Source organism: Pteropus vampyrus, unplaced genomic scaffold, assembly GCF_000151845.1.
Source record: "Pteropus vampyrus isolate Shadow unplaced genomic scaffold, Pvam_2.0 Scaffold32, whole genome shotgun sequence".
Taxonomy (NCBI): Eukaryota; Metazoa; Chordata; class Mammalia; order Chiroptera; family Pteropodidae; genus Pteropus; species Pteropus vampyrus.
In genome coordinates this window covers 9,520,660-9,544,588 of record NW_011888813.1, presented here as the reverse complement: position 1 = coordinate 9,544,588, position 23,929 = coordinate 9,520,660, and the positions used below count along the sequence as shown (strand labels likewise).

At 36.1% G+C, this 23,929-nt stretch overlaps 1 protein-coding gene across 1 annotated transcript in view; it reads left to right on the top strand.

The window, feature by feature from the left end:
• Nucleotides 1–21: 21 nt before the first annotated feature.
• The window catches only part of EML5 (echinoderm microtubule associated protein like 5), a 129,950-nt gene continuing 106,042 nt past the window's right edge, over nucleotides 22–23,929 (top strand). Inside the window, exons 1-2 of the mRNA XM_023528865.1 lie at nucleotides 22–268; nucleotides 18,717–18,876. Of these exons, the coding sequence (XP_023384633.1) occupies nucleotides 72–268; nucleotides 18,717–18,876 (357 nt within the window). The 5' untranslated portion in view covers nucleotides 22–71. The remainder of the gene's footprint in view (nucleotides 269–18,716; nucleotides 18,877–23,929) is intronic.

Sequence of the window (23,929 nt, the reverse complement as noted above, 5' to 3'; positions counted from 1 at the left end):
GGCCGCCGGTCGGAGGGCTTTCTTCGCCCGGCCGCGGGCCCGAGCCGGAGCCGCGGGGTGGGCGCCCCGACATGGCCGCCCGGAGCGCCCCGAGCTGCCACCTGCGGCTCGAGTGGGTGTACGGCTACCGGGGCCACCAGTGCCGCAACAACCTCTACTACACGGCGGCCAAGGAGATCGTGTACTTCGTGGCGGGCGTCGGCGTGGTGTACAGCCCGCGCGAGCACCGGCAGAAGTTCTACCGGGGCCACAGCGACGACATCATCAGGTACGCGGGGCGGGGGCGCCCGAGGTCGCCCCTGCGCACTGCTCGCGGAGCTCGCACTTGCTGACCTCCTGGCCGTGACCCGCTTCTGCGGGGAGCAGCGGCCCGAAGAGAACCCCGCACCCGTCTTGTCCCGAGTCGACCGTGTTAACCCCCGCGAACGCCTTTCCCCATCCTCAGCTTCTGGAGTCTCTCCCTCGGGTCGCGGCGGTGACACCAAGTCCACAGATCCACCGGGCGTTCGTTTTTATGGCTTTGTACTCCTCTCTCTGCATCAAATTTATAAAACGGCAAAAAAAAAAAAAAAAAAAGGTTATTTCGGTAGCAACTTACCCCTTTAAATCCCGCCAGAGAGTTTTCATTAAACGAATTCTTAAAGCGTCAGGGGGAAATCCTTTACCTAATAAAAGTGATCAAAACAAAGTACCGCAAGCTGTCGGCTGGTCCTGGGGAGCGCGCCCAGGTGGCATCCTGCAGGGCACTCACCTCTTGGCCATGGTAATTAGTTCAGGTTTCACTGCCTGCTGTTATCAGCAGGTAGAAAAGAAACCCCAGCAACCTTCAGGCGATTCATTGGACATTAAAAATTTGCACACCCACGGCAGTTTGGGGGTAGGCTTCATCTGAGAGAAGCTGCTAAAAACTCTACCGATTTCCAATTCTCTTGTTTCCTCTTCATTGAAGTGCTCCTAAATAAGTTTACTTTTGTATTTTTTACATAAACCACATTTTGGGGGGATTTTTTTTGGCATTTTAATTCTTCTTTGGGAGGTATCCTAAAGTTGGTCCCAGTGCTTGTTGACATTTCTTTAGTGAACGGTATATTTAAAATGTAATTTTCAATCAGTGTCTCAGCAGAACTTTTGTGGCAAATAAAAGCTGCAGAAATTTTTCAAGGCCATTAATTATTGCCTCAAGCACAGCATATTTGTCCTTGACAGACGGAGACTATATTTAAAAACATTAAGAATGTGTTTATGTGCTGCTTTGGGGTTTTTTGATGGAGATTCTATTACAGATTTGGTTACTCTGTTTAATCTCTTCATTTATGTTCCACAGAATTTAAATTGGGCATTTCAAATTCTGTATCTCGGTTTGGAGTCTTGTAGGCAAGAAGGTCTGGTACTTACATTCTGTAAATGACTAAGTTCTTCTATTTTGCATGTCTGTACATCTATGATCTGTAGGAGGGAGAAGGAGGCCTAGGACAAACACAAGGTAGGGCAACGTGGAGTAAGGATAAGGACAGTAAAAATGGAGATTGTGGAATAGAGAATCAGACGTTTTTGGTTCATTTGTTCACGGCAAGAGTAGAATTTACCCCAGTTCTTTTTCCCTAATCCTTTCCAGTTTCTCTTCCACGTGGTAGGTCTCCCACAGTGCTGAGAGTAGTGGCTTCACCTAGTTGAATCCGCCCTCCTCCAGATACTCAGTCTAATGAGAGGCCGAATTCAGTAGGTGGGGTAGGTGTGAAGGATTTTGAGGTCTTCTGCAAGTGTACTTCTGTTGTTTTTACTCCTTGGTATTTGGGAGCAGTATGGTACGAAGGCCTTTCAAAACGAAATATGACTTATTTGATGGGGTAAATTCTGTTTTGTTTTCCCAGCATAATTAGAAGCTATGTCATGTCACGCTGCTTGAATTTTTATAATTGCGTTTCAGTAAACTCTAAGGAAGGTAACGCTTTCCCCTTCCCCTATATACATATAGTTGCGTAACTCATGCATTACTCAAAATATTTCAAAATGGCAAATTACTCCATTTTTGTCATAATTGAATACATGCTTATGACTTCATGCAAATGATATATCATTAAGACAATTTATAACAATAAAAAGGTTTCCTGAAGAATTGCAGTGGGGTAGTAAAATCTGAATTATATGGCATCTTGAAATCGGTGACACAAATTTAATACAGTACTAAGAATATAGCTTAGAAATCAGATTGACAGAGATCCATCGTTTTGTGAAATAGATCAGGCAATGTTCAAACCTTTGAGTTATTTTTTCAATTCAATTTTTGAAATATAGAAAGTGCTCTAGTAATTTTTCAATTATGTCACAGCAGAAAATGTAATATTTATAAATGTGACTAATGCGTAGTGGAAAACAATGTTGCTGTAATGTTAGCCTTAGTAACAAAAAGTCATCACTGTTTTTATTATGATTTTGTTTCCATATTTGCTTGAAACTTAGGTAAAGCTTTTTGGTCAATTAGGACTTAGTCTGGGGCTAACTAGAATGAGCAAGTCATTGTCTTTAGATTTTAAAAATATAAGTGCTAAATTGGTTGTGGAGAATGAATCACAACCAGTCTATCATTTGCTTACCAGTTTTTCTATTGTCTTCGTACACATAATGTGGCTAATGATGGTGCCACATGACTTTTCCATTTTGTCCTTGTTGCTTGTAATTGTTTTGCTTCTTGTTACCATTTATCTATATACTTATACTTCTCTACTAATTTATCCTTTAGTTCTCTTTACTTCAGTACTGTTGATTTATACAGACATTAGTTTCAGTCAGAAATAATACAGAAATTTTAGGGTCACTATTTTTTTCTGTTGCAAGTTATCATGATAAAGTTCTCTACTTTTTAAGTGTTTATTACAAGTTTAAGACTAGGTTAAATATACTAAACTACTACCTGTTTTAGTGTAAGATGCACATCTATAGCTTGGTCTATACTTTGAAACTTTTGCCAGTTGTCTTCCCAAAGGATGTGATAGCTTTTAAATTTTTCTAGTTATTGCCCATGAACACATTTTTGACAAATTTGTTCTTGAAGTGGTGAATATTATTGACAATTTTGAAATCATTTATCGCCAGTGAAGATGACTGATGGGATACAGTTGGTTTTCTTATGCGAGTGAACCTCCAAATTGAACTAACTGTCCAAGCCCATTGTTTATGTATTATGTAGACATGGAATTTGAAGATTTTTTCAAAAATAGTGAAAGTATCTCACAAGGCGGTGATGAGCTTAAATGACAATGCATCTGAAATACTTTGAAAAGTATACCATATGTGGTTGGAGGTTAGAATAGTAATTACTCATTGCTTCTAGATAAGACCTCCTTTAGACAGAATGAAAGGTGTGGTAGCTCTTTTCTTCAATTGTGGTAGGTGGTGTTCTTAAGAAAGAAAACTAATGTATATGTATATACTAGATCCATAATTATATGTATATACATACTACATACATAATTTATACATAAATATAAAATTTACTTAGTTTATTCTCTGTCTCTTCCCAGTAGATATAAGTTCCATGAGGGTTGGGAATTTCATCTTTTTGGTTCAGGACTACATCTGTAGTGCTAAGAATAGTTTCTGACAAATAATAAGTGCTCAATAAATATTTGCTGAAAGAATAAGTAAACCAAGAAATACATATTTCCACACTAAGATGTGTCCAGATGCCGCTTTAAAAAGTGTCTTAAGAAGGTGGGAGTGACCAACTGTGGCAAATGATAAAACAAAGATGAGGACAGAGAATTGACCACTGGATATGGCAAATGTGGAGGTCATCGGTGACCTCAACAAGAGTGCTATGGTGAAAAATAGTAGAGCCAAGACTGAATGGGAGGAAAAGAACTGAAGATAGTGAGTACAAATAACTCTTTCAAATATTCTGTCAACACGAGACCACTGCATGTGATGTTACCTCTTCCGAGAATGCAATACCTTCACTCTTTTATTCTGATGACTGTTTCTGTTTTTCTTAGAGACCCAGATTAGCTATTATATTCAGTAGGAAACATCATTGTGAATTGTTATGTCTCCATGTACATACCATATCACAGGTACACAGATGCTGTCCCTACTACACATAGTGTGCTAAGTGATTCTTGACTGATGTGTCTTAAACTCTCAATACCTAAAGGCAGGGACCCTTCCACAAAGGAGATGCTCAATAACTATTTCTTTGATTAGTGACAAGGCTTTGAAAGAACAGTAAGTCCTTAATAGCTTCTAAGTATTTATTATTCCATATGTTTTCCTTAGTTTATATCCAGAATATTATATTTTATTAGTTATCTGTATATTCAACATGAAACATTATAAAATAATAAAGGAAAATAGTTATACAAATCTAAGCATTTTAATTTTACCTAAGTAAATAATGATGTATCCAATATACATTTAGGTACAGTATGACAATTTGAACTATTCTAGGTAATTCCTACCTTTCCTTGAAAACAGCTCTTAATTTTATCCCTTAAACTATCCCTTAAACTAAAGTATTTGAAAAACAAATAACTGTAAATATTTTTATATCCTGACACATAAAATGAAATCTTATAAAATAGAATCATTGTATCAACCGTGATAGTTAAGCTCACCTAATTCTAGTTAATTAAACATAGGGACATTTTACTAAATCTGAATGCATTCTAATACTTTCTGAAGTAATACTTCTAGATATTGCACAATGCTTAAGAAAATTCTGGTGTCAGATTTGAGGGAAGGGTTTATACCCATTTCTCAAACTGCTTTTGTTAAGAATTCTAGGAATGCATGTTTTATAATACAGATTCCCAAATAGAATCATCTGGGGCACTTTTTAAAAAACAGATTTCTAGGTTCCCGCTCTAGAGGAGTCTTAGTACATCTGAGGAAAAGGCTAGAATTGGCAAAAAAGCTCCTTAAATGATTCTGATTATCAGCCAAGTTTGGGAAATATTGACCATATATCCCAAACCACAAAAAATATTGATTCACTGTGGAAACATTATGCATTCCGAATTGCTTTTCCAACTACAATTTTGACCTGTGTTGAATAAATGAAGTTTCCACCCCATAAATACAGAGAAGTCGCTGTTGGAAAGAGTTTGGATCGGTGTTTGGATAGGGTAGCCAGGAAGGCTTCACTGTGCAGTATAAAGGTAACACTTCACTAGGGACCTGCTGTGTGGATAGCTGAGGGAAGGAGATTTCAGGCAAAGGGACTATCAAATGCAAAAGCCCTAAAGTGGAGTGCCTAGTGTGTTTGAGGAACAGAAAGTTGATGTGGCTGGAGGGCAGTGAATTCAAGCAAAAGTAGTAAGAAATGAGGTCTAATGAAGAAATGGTGGAGGGGGCAGAGTGGAGGACCTTATAAGCTAGTGAGAGGATTTTAGCCTTCCCATCTGAGTGAGATTGGAAGTTGTTGGAACAATTTAATTAAATTAATGACGTAATTTGACTTAATGGCTTAACAAGGTCACTCTGGCTGCTATATTAAGAACAGACTGAAGGAGAGGGGCAGGATGGAAGCAGAGAGACCACTTAGGAGACTGTTGCCATAATCCAGTCAAGAAATATCGGTGGCTTGGACCAGGGTAGAAAGGGTGGAAATAGTGAGAAACAGTCAAGTATATTTTGAAGGTAGAGGCAGCTTAATTTACTGATGGATTAGATAAATTGTCACAAAAAAAGTCAGTAACGATTACATTTTTGGGCTGAACAGCTGAATGAATGGAGTTGCCAATCACTGAATTGGGGAAAAACTGTGGGAAGAGCAAATTTTCTGATGTGGGAGAAAGGTAAGATCATGAGCTCTGTTTTTGAAATGTTTCGTTTGAGATAGTAGTAGACAACCAAGTGGGGTTGTAAATTAGGCCATTGAACATAGGTGTCTAGAATTCAGAGAAGCTGTATGAGCTGGCGCAAATTTGCACGTTATCATCATATAGTTTTTAAAGCCATGAACTTGGATGAGATCACTGAGTAAGTATAGATAAGGGATCTAAAAAAATGGATTGCTGTTACACTCCAGCATTTAAATATAGGGGAGATGAAAAAGAACTGACAAAAATGTGGCCAGAAAGGCAGGAGGAGGAAACCAAGTGAGTGTGGGGCTACGACAGTCAAGTGAAAAGGGTATTTCAAGGAGAAGGAAGTGATCAGCTGTATCAAGTAAAGCAAAGAGTGCTTCACCTTAATGGAGATGCAGTAATTACATTGTAATCAGAGGACTCTCCAGGAGACTGTGTATTCAGGGGAACAGGGTCAGGGGTGGGGAAGAAAAATGTCTTCAAAATGAATCAGTCATGTCATTATTAGCATACAAACTGGCGTCCCTCAAAATTTGTCCCAGCAGCTTCTAGTTTACTTGGTAATTTAAAAAACGACACATGGCCGGCAGCTCTAGATTCTTGCTACTCAAAGGCGTGGTCCTCAGACCAGCAGCTTCACCATCATCTTGGTGCCGGTTAGAAATGCAGATCTCAAACCTTGCCCCAGACCTACTGAATTAGATTCTGAATTTTAACATTCTCAGGTGGTTTGTAAGCACATTAAGAAAAGTACACTTTAGATCACTGGTTTTCCAAATGTGATCCTTTAATCAGCAGCATTAGCATCTCCTGGAAACTTGATAGAAATACAAATGATCAGACTTCACCCCAACCTAATCAGAAACTCTAGATGCGGGGCCCAGCAATCCATTTTAATTACCTTCAGGTTATATTGATGTGTTATGAAGTTTGAAAACCAGTGCTTTAGACTCCTGAGTCTCAACCCTGGCTGCATACTATAACCACTTGGAGAGTTAAAAGCAAAACAGACAATACAACCACCAATGGCTGAGTCTCATCCCTAAAAATTCTGATTTAATTAGTTTAGGGTGGGTCTCAGGTATAGTTTCTTTGTTGTTGTTTGCTTCTGTTTTTAATTTTTAGGCTTCCCAGATGACTAATATGCAGCCAGGGTTGAAAACCACTGCTCTCGATGTGGTCGTCATCCATGTTTAGCTGGCGGACTAGGAAGTCAACCTCAAAAAACTTTTTATACCTAAAGCACAGATATGCATACAGTACATAAACTGATATACAGTATATCTGTGGTATTAAAATTTTGTAGTGGGTTTGGGCAATTAGGAAAAAAATTACTAACAGGTTCCCTTAGGGGGACTATAGTGAAAAAAAAAATTGCATGACAAATAGTCGCATCTGTTTTCCAATAAAACTTTATTTACGAAAATTGATGGCAGGCCACTTTTGACCCACAATCTGTTGCTTAATAACTCCTGTTTTTATTCTGTGGGTTAAAATTCAATGCCATCGTTATTTGTGGCTCAAATTATTCCGTTTTCAGTCTTTCGGAGAAGTCTACATAGCCTGTTCCCCAAATCAGTTAGGAAACCCGAGGTGCACAGTCGCCATCGGTCGTCTTGTCAGAGAAACTGCCGCTCTTCCTCTTCCTGGGAATCACGTACCCACTCTGCCTCCCAGCGAAAGACGACATCCGTCCTTTGCCCCCAGTCCACTTGAATCTGTCTCTTTTTATCACCATGTAAGAACTTTCTTTTTTGGTCAGGAGACACAGTACTAGACACCACTGCCTTTGGTGCGGGAGCTCACATTACATATTTGTTTCAGTCTATGGAGTGTAATGACGGTTGCCACAGGCAGTTACTCTTAAGAATCTTGCAGTTTTTACTTCATATGTTGTTGCTTGTGGTACTATTTAAATTAGTCATGTGATGATGTGGTACTATTTAAATTAGTTACATGATGATGTAACCAGGTCTGACCACCTCAGCATCCATATAAATACAGATGCTAAGCTTGATCCGGGAGCAGGGCATAATTCCCAACTGGGAGTGGAAAGTGGAAAGCAATTTTAAGTCTTGCGACATAAGTCATAACTAACTATGGCGTCCACAGACTGCTCATCATTTCTTGGGCGCAGGGTAACTTTTCTACTTATTAGTTAATCCGTAGGCGACGTATTTAACACATAAATACTATACGAGGTGGCACTGCTAACAAGGTAAGAAATTTTACCAGAAACATGGATATTAGAATCAGATGACATGTCCTTGCAAAAGGCAGTTTTTGCAGCCATATGAAGAGACTGTAGGAGTCTGAGGTTGATATAATAGGGAGGATGAGAGGCTTGGTAGGCCCCCTTATGGGGTGGTTATTATATTTTTTTCAATTAGTAATACCTACTTATTACAGAAAACTGAAAGGTATAAAATGTAGAAAAATATTTACCCACAATCTTGCCATCTAGAGATAATACTGTTGTGAATTTGTCGGGAGCAAAGCATCACCTCTGATTCCATCTATATTCATTGAGTACAATGCAGGCCACAAGGCCGAGTTTGATAGTGGGGAGCGGAGATCATGAAGTAGTTTGGAGGTTGAGGGAAGGAATGCAAAATTTATCAGCTAAGTGTTTAATAGGATTGTAAAAATGCTCATTCGAGATTTGTCAGGATAAATGTAAAGAAGCACTGATGAACACAGTCGTAGGAAAATCTATGAAGATCGCTACCTTGGAGACAGCCCCCTTTATGTTTGTTTAATGTGTTACTATTTTATAGTTATAATTTTAGAGATTAAATGCTTAAAATGACAGTATATAATTGTGGCATTTGATGATAGTTCTCTTAGCTAATTAATTCCGATTATTCAGGAATAGTAACAGGAAAAAGAACTTTAAAAAAATCTGTTCTTGTATTTAAAATGATGGTGTCACAGTATGGATGAGTAATCACCTTGTTTTAGAATAGAAGAACAGTTTGAAATGGTTACTTCTATCATCTTTCTCCCAAATCATTTGGTAAATGTTGTTGAATTCTACTATATGTTGACCACTATATTAGGCAGATGTGGAGTAAAACTTAAATATAAGATATTAAGATATAAGATATTAAGTTGACTTCAAGAATACTAGAAAAACACTCATGCTTTATTTCTCATTAAGAAAATTGGAGCTATCAGAAGAGAACTTTCAGATTCCACCCACCCACCAGCAACACATCCAGCTCCTACTGCATATTAATCCCTCCACTTGTGCACAACATCTTGCCTTTTTTTTGCTTGCTCCCCAAGTTCTCCTTTTCTCCTATATCAGTATTTTTTATGATTCTTCTACTGGGTGATTCCTGTGAGCATATAAAGTATACTCAAAAGATAGGTTTTTCAACAAATGATGCTAAAAACAACTGAATATCCATATGGAGAAACAATGAACCTCAGCTATCTCTCACCAAATATAAACTTTAACTCAAATTGGGTCATATATCTTAAATGTGAAAACTTACACTATAAAATTTCTATAGGAAATAGGAAATAAACAAAGTATAGAAATAGATAAAAAGTATTACTTATAAAAAAGAAAATTATAAATAAAACCTCATTAAAATTAAAACTTTTTAGACTTCCAGATAACTGAAGACTGTGGCAGGTATGCAGTAAGTAACCTCCAAAGGCTCTTCCCCAAATAATGCAGTCTTATAACTATGAAATTTCTGTGCAAAATACTAGCCGCACTATTACTTAAACAGAGAATACCAAAACTATAACTAATTAAAAAGAAAAACAAATTCCAACTACAGTTTAACAGTCTCCCTCTCCTCCAGTGCTAAGCTTTGCAGGGAGCAACTTGACCTAAAAAACAAAACGGTATCTTGACTGGATACTGTAAAGATAAAGACAAAAAGAACTATAGACAATGCTATTATTTAGTTAGTAAAATTGTTCCTCACAGAGCAAGCAATTCTGAATGACTTTGTAAATACTAAAATTAAGTAAATAGTTTAGATTATAAGCTTCATTTCTCACTCTTGGAGGAAGAAGCTATAAATAAGGAAAGGAAGACGTTTTAAATGAACCATGTGGTTTTGGATTAGAATCATAGATATCAATGTGTGCAGATAGATACAAAAAACAGATGTGTATACATGCATGTATTCCCTACAACTGTCTACAGAGACGACCTAGAGGCAGTAACAGTGAGCACATCTTCTGCTCAGATCTTGTTCTCTAAACACCATTTTGCAATAAAAGGAACTGGGGTTTCCTGGTGAAGTAGTTGATTACAGAGCTGGAGCAGGAAAAATGCTAGATGAGCCTGGAATATTTTGTGATATAACAAAGTAAGTAAGTGCAAAGAGATTGGTGGCTTGTTGAAAGAATAGGGAGCCAGGATCTCCTAACGACTGAAAAACGGAATAATTTGAGCCACAAAATAACGATAGCATTGAATTTTAACCCATAGAATAAAAACAGGAGTTATCAAGCAAGATTGTGGGTCAAAAGTGGCCTGCCACCAATTTTCGTAAATAAAGTTTTACTGGAAAACAGATGCGACTATTTATCTTGCTTTTTTTTTTTTCACTATAGTCCCCCTAAGGGAACCTTTTAGTAATTTTTTTCCTAATTGCTCTAACCCACTACAGAATTTTAATACCACAGATATACTGTATATCAGTTTATGTACTGTATGCATATATGTGCTTTATGTGTAAAAATAAGACACCCCCACACACACACACAAGAACCAGTTTTAATCCCTCAGAGGTGATATTGCTCCCACTGAGAATGTTTGATTTAACTATTATCTATGGCTGTTTGGCATTAAAACAGTAGAGTTGAGTTGAATAGTCATGACAGAGATTGTATGGCCCACAAAGCCTGAAATATTTACTATATGTCTCTGTACAGAAAAAGTTTGTTGACCCTTGGAATAAAATACCCATTTAAGCCGATATAAACTAACACTAGCTTAAATTATAAATAAATGAATAGATTAATGAGAAAGATAGTTTTCCTTATAATAGAATTCTAATAAATGTAGAAGAAAAGTGTGAAATCAGAGGACCTCATTAGGTGAATACTACAGTAGTAACTGTTTCAGACAAGAGCCACAAATTAATGCTAAAATTAGTGGATGAAAGTTTGAGGAGGAACAGAATTTGCATAGTCTCAAAGCACCTTCCCTAAAATACTTATAACTTTACAGCAGAGAAACCTGACGGGCACCAACTTATCCAAGGAATTGGGGTAAACATCAATAATAATATATATTTACATTCTGAACACCTTGATGTGATACACTAAGAACAAATATTGTTATGGTATACTTGCTAAAAAATATATAACCTCACTCCAGTCATGAGAAAACATCAAATTCCAATTGAGAGACATTGTACAAAATAAGTGCTTAGTACTTTTCAAAAGTGTAAGGTTATAAAAGACAAGGAAAGTCTAATGAACTGTTACAGGGACGGGAAGTAGCTAATGGGCAATAACTAAATGCAGCCTGGGATCCTTGATAGGCTCGTGGAACAGGAAAAAGAGATTAGTAGAAAAATTGGTGAATTTTAATAAGGTCTGTATTTTAGTTTATGGTATTGTATTAATGTTTATTTTATCTTCCTGATCATTGTACCATGGTTATGTGAAATGTTTACATTATGGAAATGGGATGAGGATATAAGAACTATTTATACTACTTTTGCAACTTTTTTTGTGAGCCTAAAATTAGTCCAAAATAAAAAGTTTCTTTTAAAAATTAAAATCTTTTGCTCTTTAAGAGATACCATTAATAAAATGAAAAGATAGTTCTTGAACTTGGAAACATATTTACAAAATATATATTTAAGAAAAGAATTGAACCTAGTGTGTATCAAGAACTCTTACAATGCAATCATGGTAACTAATCATTTAAAAAATAGGCGAAATTCTTTCTGCCCAGAGGCAGACCCAGTTGCCAGAAGTGTATGACAGTGTGAAGAGGCTCATTCTGTGGCCTTCATAGTCACACTCAATGATGAGGGGCCCCTGGGAGATGGAGAATGGGGGCGGGGAATTTATGGAGAGCAAGGAGCTTCAGAACAGGATCTCATAAAGCTATCCTTGATGTCCCAGACTCACTCCTCTGCTGTACGTGGTTGAAACTGACTAGAAACATATGAAGCTTTGAGAACTGAACTGCAATCATCCACATTTCAGATTGGCCTCTGGGATGTGTGCATGTGTTAGTACTGCAAGGGCTTTAAAAACTATCATGAGAACCACAGAAAGAAAGTTGAGACATGTGCCCTAACTGGATTATTTGCCTGCTGAAACAAACAACAAAAAAAGAACATTCTCTAGAGGATTTTAAGAGGACACAGAGTTAATAACACAATATTCAAAATGTCCAGGATAAAATTCAAAATTATTATACAAGGAATTAGGAAAGTTTTAACAATTTAGAAAAGACAATTTGTCATCTCCAAGTGATCTAGGTGTTAGCTTTATTAGAGAATTTAGAGCAGTTGTTATAACTGTATGCCATGAAGTAAAGGGGAATGCTCTTGAAACAAATATTAGAAGTTCTCAGCAAAGGAACAAAAGATGTAGAAACATTGCATATTTTGACTTGAAAATTACAAAAATGGGAATAAAGAATTCCCTAAAATCTCAGTGTCTGAGTCTGTATGGTAGCCAGATTGCCCCCCAACCAGAGATCTCCACTACCCTGGAATTTTTGAAGATGTTGTTACCAGACAAAAGTAACTTGAAGATGTAATTAAGGCATGAACCTTAAAACTTTTATTAAAAGAGTATCCTGGATTATCCAGATGGGCCAATCTAGTCAGGTGAGCCCTTAAAAACAACTTTCTCCAGCTGGAGTCAAAAGAGATGCAGCTGAAATCAGAAAGATCCAAAGCTTGAGAAGGACTCAATGTGCTGACTCTGGTTTGAAGATGGAGGTGGCGACGTGAAGAAAAATGCAGGTGGCCTTAGGGAGATGAGAAGTTCCCAGGTGACAGCCAGCAGGAAAACAAAGGCCTCAGTCTTTTTACCACAGGGAACTGAATTCAGCTAACATTCTGAATGAATTTGGAAGCTGATTCCTCCTCAGAGACTCCAGAAAGGATGAAACTGTGTTGACACTTGGATTTTGGCCTCGCGAGACTCTAAGCAAAGGACCCAGCTGAGCCACGCTGTAGCTAGATTTCTGCCCTGCAAAACTGCGAGATAATAAATTTGTGTTGCATTAAGATGCTAAGTTTATATTACTTTGTCACAGTAGAATAGAAAACCAGTAGAGTCTGGGATGTATTTTTATCCTTTTTGCAAACTATGTTAGACTTTTACTGTTTCTTGGATGTTGGCAAAGACACGAGATTCTTGGGTCAGAGAGAAAGGGCTATTACTCATGGCACATAGCAAGCAACATGAGTCAGTAACAGAATACACATACTTTTCAATTGCCCATCGGAACATTTACAAATATAGGACATATCCTATAAGACAAACCTCAACAAATTTAAAAGAATTAAAATCATGTAAAATATGTTCTCTGAGCATAATGAAATCAAAATGAAAATCATTAACTCAAAGTGAACCAAAGAGAAATCGGAAAATATTTTGACCTGGAAGAAGATGAAAATACAACACATCAAAATTTGTGAGATTCAATTAAAGAATTATTCCAAGGGAAAGTCATAATCATAAATGCATATATTTGAAAAGAAAAGAGACCTCAGATCAGTAATCTAAGATTCCGCCTTAAGAACCAGAAAAAGATCCAACTAATCTCAAAAGCAAACAAGAAAAATAATAAAGAGCAGAAATTCGTGAAAACAGCAAAACAGTAGGAAGAAATCAAGCCAAAAGCTAGATCTCTGAAAAGATTGATTAAATTGATAAATTTCTGACTAGACTGACCAAGAACAAAAAGGAAAAGATAGAAATTACCAGTATTCATCAGGCTCTCATTGTAGACTCAAAGACAATAAGAGGATAATAAAGCAATACTGTGAACAACTCTATGCATATCTATTTGGTGACTTAGATGAAATAGATGATTCCCTTGAAAGATATGAACTCAAAATTTACAAAAAAGAAATAGATTACACCAGTAACCCTCTATCAAAGTAATTGGATTTGTAGTTTAAAACTTTCTAAAACAGAAAACTCCAGGTAAAGATGGCTTTATTGGTAATTCTGCCAGACATTTTAAGGATAAATAATAGTGTTCCACCAATCTCTTACAGAACAGAAAAGAGGAGGGAATACTTTGTAACTTATTTTATGAGGCTGGCATTACTCTAATATAAAATCCAGACAAAGACATTAGAAAAAGAAGTTACAGACCACTGTCCCTCTTAAATGTAAAAATTCTCAACCAAGCAAGCTAATAAGTAGATAAAATCTTTCAATAGAATACTTCATGACCATGTGGAGTTTATTTCAGGAATACAAGGCCAATTCAACGTTAGAAAATAAATCAGTGTAATCTCTACATTAACAGACTAAAGAAGGAAAACTATATGATCATCTCAATAAATACAGGAAAAGAATTTGACAATATTCAATATCTGTTCATGTTTTTTAAAATGTTTAGCAAACTAAGAATAGAAGGTTACCCTCTTAACTATAAAAGCATCTATAAAAAAACCTACAGCTAACATCATGCTTAATGGTGAGAGACTGAACGTTTTCCTTCTAAGACTTGAAAACAGACAAGTACGTTCCTTCTTACCATTCCTGATTCAACATTGTACTGGAAGTTCTAGCCAATGCAATAAGGCAAGAAATAGAAATAAAAAAGCTTAGAGAAAAAAATAAATTGTCTCTATTCCTAGATAATATGATTGCCTACATAGAAAATTTCAAATCTGTAAAACACACACACACACACACACTCAACTACACTCTCTAACTTCCAAAACTAATAACTGAATTTAACAGGTTACAGGATACAAGGTCAACATACATCAATCAGCTGTATTTCTACATGCCAGCAGTGAACAAGTGGGAACTGAAATTTAAACAGTACCATTCACAAGAACACACAAAAAAATACAGATTTAAAAAAATCTATGCAGGATCTGTATACTAAAAACTAAAATGAAGCTGAAAAAAAGTAAAGAAGACCTAAAAATGGAGAGAGACATCATATTTCATTGATTGGAAGACTCAAAATAGTTAAGATGTCAATTCTCTTCAAATTGATCTATAGATTTCATACAGTGCCAATCCCCACAGGATATTTAGTATATACAAGCAGATTCTAAACTTTGTAGGGAACATAAAGTAATTAGAACAGCCAAAAAAATTTTGAAAAGGAATGAGGTTGGAGGACTTCACAGTACTCAATTTGAAAGATAGATTATAAGAAACAATATCATTGTCCATCAGGGAAATCCAAAGACCAAAAACAAATATTTGTGCAGCAATTGGAACTTTCATACATTGTGGGAGAATAACATGAGACAACGAATTTGGAAAACTTTATTTAGATTTCGCATAAATCTAAACATGCACCTGTCCTATCTTTCTGTAATGTGACTGAATATCCCTGATCTATTTCATGTAGATTTCATAGTTAAATTATGAGGACCTTCATGTTTTTCCTCTCCAGTTTCCAAGTTTGGGGAAATTGCCCTCACATTACTTACAGTTAAATATATCCCTTTATATAGATGAGAAAATAAGACTGAGATGATTTACCCAGAAGCCAGTGAAGAGCAAAGCCAAAGTTTTGAACCTAGGTCTGTCTGACGTTAAAGGTTATGTTTTCTTGCATAAATTCTTAAACTCCAAAATATATACAACATGTAATGCCATTGTTTTTAAAAATTTTAAATTATTGAGATATATTTCACATAATATAAAATTCACACTTATGTGCACAATTCAGTGATGTTTGGCAAAGTCACAAAGATGTGAAACCATCACCATGATCTTCTTCCAGAACATTTTCATCACTCCCCAAAACTCTAGTCCTTTTCCACTTTCCTCTCCCTCTAGCTCCTGACAACCACTAATCGACTTTCTATTTTTATGGAATTGTTTTTTCTGGACATTTCATAAAAATAGATTTACTGTGTGGCCTTTATATCTGTCTTCTTTTATTTATTGTAATGCTTTCCAGGTTCATCCACGTCATAGCATATATCAGTATTTCACTCCTTTTTATTGCCGAATAATATTCCCTTGCATGGATATACCATGTTTTATTCACTCTTCAGCTGAGGAACATTTGGGTTGTTTCCACGTTTTGGGTATTACACAGAATGCTGCTAAGAACATTTGTGTACAAGTTTTGTGCGGATGCGTTTTCATTTCTCTTGGAAATTTAGGAGTAGAATTCCTAGATCATATGGTAACTCTATTTAACTTTTAGAAGAACTGCTAAACTGTTTCCCAAGGTGGTTGCATCATTTTGCAATCCCATAAGCAATATATGAGGGTTATGGTTTTTCTACATCCTTGCCCATACTTGATAGAATAATATAAAATACATATATAACATAGGATACTATCTTTTTAATCATAGAAGTTGTATATCATTGTAATTTTAATTTGTATTTCTCTGTTGACTAAAAATGTTGAACATCTTTTCATGTGCCTTTTGTATATCTTCCTTGGAGAGATGTTTATTCAAATTCTTTGTCCATTTAAAAATTTAGGTTATTTGTGGTTTTACTATTAAGTTGAAAGAGCCCTTTATGTCTCCTGGATACAAGTTTCTTATAAGATATGTTATCTACAAATATTTTCTCCCATTCTGTGAGCCGTTTATATGTTCTTGATGTTCATTGAAACACAAAAGTTTTTAATCTTGATGAAGTCCATTTTATCCACTTTTTTCTTTTATCTCTTCAGCTTTGATGTCATATCTAAGGAAACCATTGTTCAATCCAAGGTTTCTAAGATTTATGCCTGTGTTTTCTTCTAAGAGTTTTATAATTATAAGTCTTACATTTTGAGTAGATTTTTATATGTGGTTTGAGGTATGGGTCTAGATTCATCCTTTTACATGGATGTATTGTAAAGACCATTCTTCTCCCCTTGAATTGTCTTGGAACCATCCTTGTTGAAAGTCAGTTGACCATAAATATATCAGTTTCTGGACTCTCAATTCTGTTCCGTTGATCTGCCTGTCTGTCCTTATGCCAGAACCATACTGACATGATTTCTGTAGTTTTGTAGTAAGTTCGAATTTGGAAAGTGTGAGTCTAACCATTATTTTGGCTATTCTGAATTTTAGAACCAGCTTGTCAGTTTCTTTAAGAAAAGCAACTAGTATTTTGACAGGAATCGTGCTGAATCTGTAGATCAATTTAGGAAGTAATACCATCTTAGTATTTCAAACCTAGGACACAAGATGTCTTCCTGTTTATTTAGCTCTTTTAAAATTTCTTTAATAGTGTTTTGTAGTTTTCAGTGTAAAAGTCTTGTACTTTTTTTTGTTAGATTTATTGCTAAGTGTTCTATTCTTTTTGATGCTATTATAAGTGAAATTTGTTGATTTATTTTTCAGATTTATTATTGATAGTATGTAGAAATACAATTGATATTTTATATTGATCTTGTACCCTTCAACTTGATTAACTCATTTATTAGCTCTACACGGGCTTTATTTTGTTGTTTGTAGATTCTTTAGGATTGTCTATATGTAAGACCATGTCGTCTGCAAGCAGAGATAGAATTACTTCTCCCTTCCATTTCTTTTTTCTTGCCTAATTGTTCTGGCTAGAATATCCAGTACAATGTTGAATGGAAATGGCAAGAGCTGACATTTCTGTCAGCTCCTCTTCCTGTACTTAGAGGGAGAACTTTTGGGCTTTCACTGTTAAATGTGATGTTGGCTGTGGGTTTCACAGATGCCCTTTATTGGGTTGAGAAAGTTCTTCTCAATTCCTAGTTTGTTGTGTATTTTTATCATGAAAGGGGTTGGATTTTTGTCAAATGCTTTTCTGCATCTGTTGAGATGAACATGTGTGGGATTTTGTTGTCCTTTATTAATATGATACGTTACATTCATTGATTTTAATATGTTGAACCAACCTTTCATTCTCACTTATCTTCCCTCTAACGAGTTACTCATTTAGTATTCCCAGGCTTGATGAATACTGCCCCAAGCCATTCATGTATCCAAACTAGAAACCCAAGAGTCATTTTAGGTCCCTTCCTTTCCCTTACTCCTTATATCCAAACAGTTTATTCTATTTTAATACCCACCTAACTTTTCCTCTTCCAGTTCATCCTACCCCTGATGCCAGGAGTGATTTTTTTTCCTCCCAAGGGTGAATTCGATCATCTAAATCTACTTGTAGAAAATTTATCAAGGAGAAATTTATATTCATTCCTTGCCTTTTACTAATGTACATAAACCATTATCAACTGTTAGGTCTTTGTTTTCTTTTTTAAAGACTCATAAATTACTTTCTGTGAATTATGGGCGATTTTTCTGTTTTTTAAAATGTGATTTGTAATAATATTGATGCTATCATAGGAGTGCTACTAAATGCTATTTTCAGACACTAAGATTTGGTCAAGCTTTATCCAGTAAAAGAGTAAAATGGAAGAAAGGACTTAAAAATGGATGAGTACCAAATGAGAAAATAGCATGTGGCTATTTGCTGCTAATGTCTTGCTTTAGTTCAGCTGATCCCTTGTGCGAATTCTTTCTTGTTTTTGGAGAAGTTTACACACACTATATCATATTACAGGGTTTATGAAGTCCATTGTTAACTGTTTATCACATATACTATTGCAGTAGTAAGTCTTAGCATTGCTTTTTAAAGAAGTTGTTTTAAATTCAAATTACTTTAAATAGATGATTAAAGTTTATTTTCCATGTTGGTATATATAAATGCTATATACACAAAATACTACCTATAAAAGCTCTATGAGCAATTTTAAGTCTATTCGTTTGTTGTTTTGCAGCCTTGCATTGCATCCTGAACGAGTATTGGTAGCAACAGGACAAGTTGGGAAAGAGCCTTATATCTGTGTTTGGGATTCATACACTGTGCAGACCATATCAGTTCTGAAGGATGTTCATACACATGGTATAGCTTGCTTAGCATTTGATTTAGAGGGACAGGTATGTGATATATTTTTTCTCTTTTTCTAAATTGTGTTTTAAAAATTTGTACTATAAGAAATGAATTATTCTTACTGTGGTCCTTATCTATATATATAGATTGATGAGGTCCAGATAAGATTTGATTGCACAAGAAAACAGTTTAGCTATCACAATTATGTGTGTGCAAGTATGTGTATAAGACAGAGACTGAGTACACACAAGAATGAGGGTAAATTTTAGGAATGCATGTATGCTAGGACCTAGAACAAATTAAAAAAGAGAGAGAGAATTTGAAACCAGATTCTCAAATGCCTTGCTACCCAAAGTATGGTTCTCTAGCCAGCAGCATTAACATAACATGGGAGCTAAAAAAAAAATGATTATAAATCTGTAAATATTAAATTGTAAAGCAATTGATGAAAAGTACTTGTTCAGGGGTGGAGGTGGTGGGTAGGTGAGGTGGGTGGTTGATGTGTATAAGAAAAATAAGAATAAGGAGTTTTTATTTTATTGTTATCAAGAATTTTTTGATTGGATTAAATATTACTATGAAAGAAAACAAGATTCCGATTCAGTGGAATTATACCTGAAGTTCTAGAAAATTTTACATATAACTGTTTTCCAGGTTGTGTATATATTTTTTTCTTGGTTGTGAATTTCAATGTATTTTTTAAAATGGTCTCCCAAGATTAATATGCAAATTTAATTTATTTCCAATTAGAATCCCAGTGAAAGGTTTTATTTAAAATTTTAAAAATTTTCAATTGTAGTTGGGATACAATATTATATTAGTTGTGGGTGTACAACATAGTGATTAGAGATTTATATAACTTCGAAGTGATCACCCCGATAAATCTAGTACCCATCTGACAAAAATATTATTGACTATATTCTTTATGCTATAACTATTTTGTAACTATCACTGTATATTTAATTCCTTCCCATTTTTCACCCACTTCCCAAACCCCTCCCACCTGGCAATCCTCAAAATGTTCTCTTTATCTATGAGTTTGTTTCTGTTTTGTTTGTTTATTTTGCTCTTTAGATTCCACATGTAAGTGAAATCATATGGTGTTTGTCTTCCTCTATTGGACTTACTCTGCTCATCACAATATCCTCTAGGTCCATCCATGTTGTTGCAGATGGCAAGATTTCTTCTTTTTTTAAAAAAATTTTTAATGGCTAATGTTTATTGTATATATATACCACCTCTTCTTTACCCATTCATCTATTGATGGACACCCATTTTACCTCCATGTCTTGGCTGTCGTAAATAATGCTGCAGCAAACATATGGATTCCCGTGTCCTTTTGAAGTAGTGTTTTGGGTTTCTTTGGATACACAGAAGTGAGATTACTGGGTGATTCTTTGTTTCATTATAGCCTTTGTTTTAAAGTCTGTTTTGTCTGGTCTTAGTATTGCTGCCCCAGCTTTTTTGGTTTCCATTTTTATGGAATATCTTTTCCCTTCCCTTTCAGTCTGTGTGTCTTTCATTCTGAAGTGAGTTTCTTGTAGGCAGCATTTGTAAGGTCTTGTTTTCTCACCCATTTATCCACTCTGTCTTTCGATTGGAGCATTTAGTCCATTTACATTTAAAGTAATTGTTGATACATATGTAGTTATTGCCATTATATTATTCATATTTTTTATCTTTTTTAAAAATTCTTAAAGAAGACCCTTTAACATTTCTTGTAATACTGGTTTGTTGGTGATGAACTCTTTTAGCTTTTTCTTGTCTGGGAAGCTCTTTATCTGTCCTTCAATTCTGAATGATAGCTTTGCTGGGTAGAGTTATCTTGGTTGTAGGTCCTGCTTTTCATCATTTTGAATAATTCATGCCAATCCCTCTGGCTTACAAAGTTTCTGTTGAGAAATGATCTGACAGTCCTGTGGGAGCTCCGTAGGTAACTAATTGCTTTTCTTTTGCTGCTTTTAAGATTCTCTCTTTGTCTTTAACCTTTGGCATTTTAGTTTTGATGTTTCTTGGTTTGGGCCTGTTTGGGTTCATCTTATTTGGGACTGTCTGATCTTCCTGTGGTTGTATGTCTACTTCCTTCACAGGTTAGGAAAGTTTTCCATCATTATTTCTTCAAATAGGTTTTCAATTCCTTGTTCTCTTCTCCTCTGGTACCCTTGTGAGGTGAATGTTGGTATGCTTGATATTGTCTTCTAAATTGTTGATTCAATCCTCCTTTTCATCTGGTCTATTGTTGATTCCCTGTATTTTCATTTTAGTTACTGTATTCTTCGTTTCTGACTGGTCCTTATGTTTTCTATCTCCATTTTTTATGCTTTCTATCTCTTTGTTAAAGTTCTCACTGAGTTCATATACTCTTTCTCTAAGGTCATTGAGCATCCTTATAACCAGTGTTTTAAACTCTGCATCTGGTAGATTGCTTGTCTCCATTTTGTTTCATTCTTTTTCTGGGGTTTCGTTGTTATTTAGGACATGTTTCTTTGTCTCCCCATTTTGTCTGCCTCCTTTTGGTTCTTTCTATGTATTAGATAGGGCTCCTAAGTCTCCCAGTTTTAGTAGAGTAGCCTTATGTAAAGAGGTGTCCTTTGGGGCGCAGTGGCACAGTCTTCCCTAATCACCTGAGCCAGGTGCTCTAGCCAGGTGCTTGTATAGGTTGTGTGTGCCTACCTGTTAGAAATGACTTATTTGCTGTTTGCACATCAATGGAAGGAATTGATCCTCAGGCTGATTGGTTATGAAGTCTGGATGGTTGAGGGGCTGACCCTAAAGAGCAGGGTTCACATTAGCAGGGCTCTGGTGCCTGCCCAGTTTGCCCTTTGGGTGCATCGTCCTCAGATGCAGCCCCAAGTGGTGCTCCAGCTTAGGTCAAAGCCAGCCATTGGGCATGTCGGCCCCAGAGCCTTCTGGGAAAGGCCCTGCTATAGGCCACGTTCAGCCACAGCCTGCACACTGTCCAGGGTCACCTGGCAAGAGTCAGCAAGCAATTTGCAGATGGCTGCCACCCACGTAAGACTTAAAGGTGCCTCAAGAGGTCAAGCTAGGAACTGAAACCAGCTGCTGCTAGTGTCAGGCATGGGGCTGCTAAGTAAGAGATATGGGGCATGCTGAGGCCAGGTGCTCCTTGTTTGGGTTTTGTGAATCTTTGAGAAATTTTAGGAAAGCCTACAGCATGAGCCAAGACAGGCCATTTGTATGGAAAAGCCATTAGAGGTAGCGTTGGTGGGCCTATAACTTAGGAGAGGCAGGGTCTCAGGGAGTCACCTGGGTAGGGCAACCTGTGTTATCCAGGTTGATGGAGACTCAGATAGAGTGGCTGCCTGCATCTGCATGCAAGAGAGAGCAGGGCTCAACAAAGAAAGGAACAGTGGATTCTGCCAGCACTTCTGTCTGGGAGAAAGCCGCCCCACCAGCCCTTGCCCTGAAGCCAGACAATTCACTTTCTACTCATATGTCCCTAGTGCTTTTTGAGCTGCTGCCCCAGCACTGGAGCTCAGAGTGATTGAGTCCATCAGTGAGTAAGTCTGTGCGTGGATCCTCTAAGAGGAACATTGAGACTTTCACAGCCTTCTGCCTCAGTCACAGTATCCACTGGTTTTCACAGCCAGAGGCTGTAGGGACATCCCTTTCTGGCACTGAAACCCTGGTCTATGGAGCCCGGCTGGTACCCCTTGCTCTCTGCGGGGTCCTCTGCAGCCAAGATAATTCTCTTGACTCTCAGTCGCCACATGCTATTGTAAAGCCAGCCTGTTTTGCATCTTTACCCCTCCTACCAGTCCCGAGGTGGCCTCTTCTCTATGTCCCCAGTTGTAAGACTTCTGTTCGGCTAGACCTCAGGCGACTCCCAGTGATGGTTATTCTGTAGTTTAGTTGTAATTTTGATGTGGTTGTAAGAGGAAGCAAGCACAGTATTTACCTACTCCTCCATCCTGACTGAAAGTCTCCTCCAGGTCATATATGTTGATAGGACAGATGGAAGACATCTTGTGAAAATTAAGTTTTTCTAAGTAGATCTGTATACACTTAATTTTTAGCTATTTTAAAGCTTTCTATTACAATTAATTTTTAATTGAAAATAATGAGGTGGTGCCTATAATATGAGCTATTTTTATACAAAACCAAAGTTCAAAACAAAGGATGTGATATTCCACTTACTAATCAGTTCCAAAATTATTATTTGCTTCTAGTCAATGATTTTTTTAAAAATTAAACAAGCCAAGAGCTTTTTTATGGTACTTTTATGGAACTTATTATACCTAAAACATATTTAAGAAGTGTTGAAAAAAAAAAAGTTGGATTTTGCAGGTGTGATTAACTTATAGTCTTTAAAAATTTTGTTAAAATTAGACTTTAAAAAATCAATTTAACTTTCTGAAAAAAAATTATTTGCTTTTCAATTTATAAAATTTCATACATCTAGATTTAACAGGAACAGATTACATCTTGTTCTCATCTCTTGAAAATGATAGCCAATAAATGTTTTATTTGTAACTGAAGAATAGCTTCTTTGAGTAGCATAGATACATACGACTTTCTGATAAGAGTCTGGTAAGGAATCTATAAAGACTTAACTGGAACCTCTCATTTGAGGTAAAATGTGCTTCTAGGTTTATTATCACTGTGTAGCAGTGATTGACAATTACAGAACTTTAATTTATGTTCCATTTTTGCTATTATTCTTCAAGTCACTTAATGTCTTATATTAGAATTTTATTTTCTATTTTAAAAGAGAATAATACTCTTTACTTTCTTCGCAGAAGATTATATTTTGCAAAAAAAATCTATAAAATTTTGAAAAATCATTTACCAAAGGTGTTATGAAATCCAAGTTGTTTTAATAAGTATCCGTATACTTTAAATATAGATTTTTTCTTCTTAATTTTAAAATTGCCTTTTGTAAATTACTGTATTGCATTGCTTAGGAATTTCTCTAATATATGAAGAGAGAAAACGTGCCCCTAGCTTTTATTTTAAGTTGAAAACCTTTAATTTTACTTATTTCAAGCAACTTATAAGAAAAATCTTGGGTGCATATATTTTATTATTACATATCTTCATGAGAACATGTTACTTAAAAATTTAAGCTTATAAAAAACA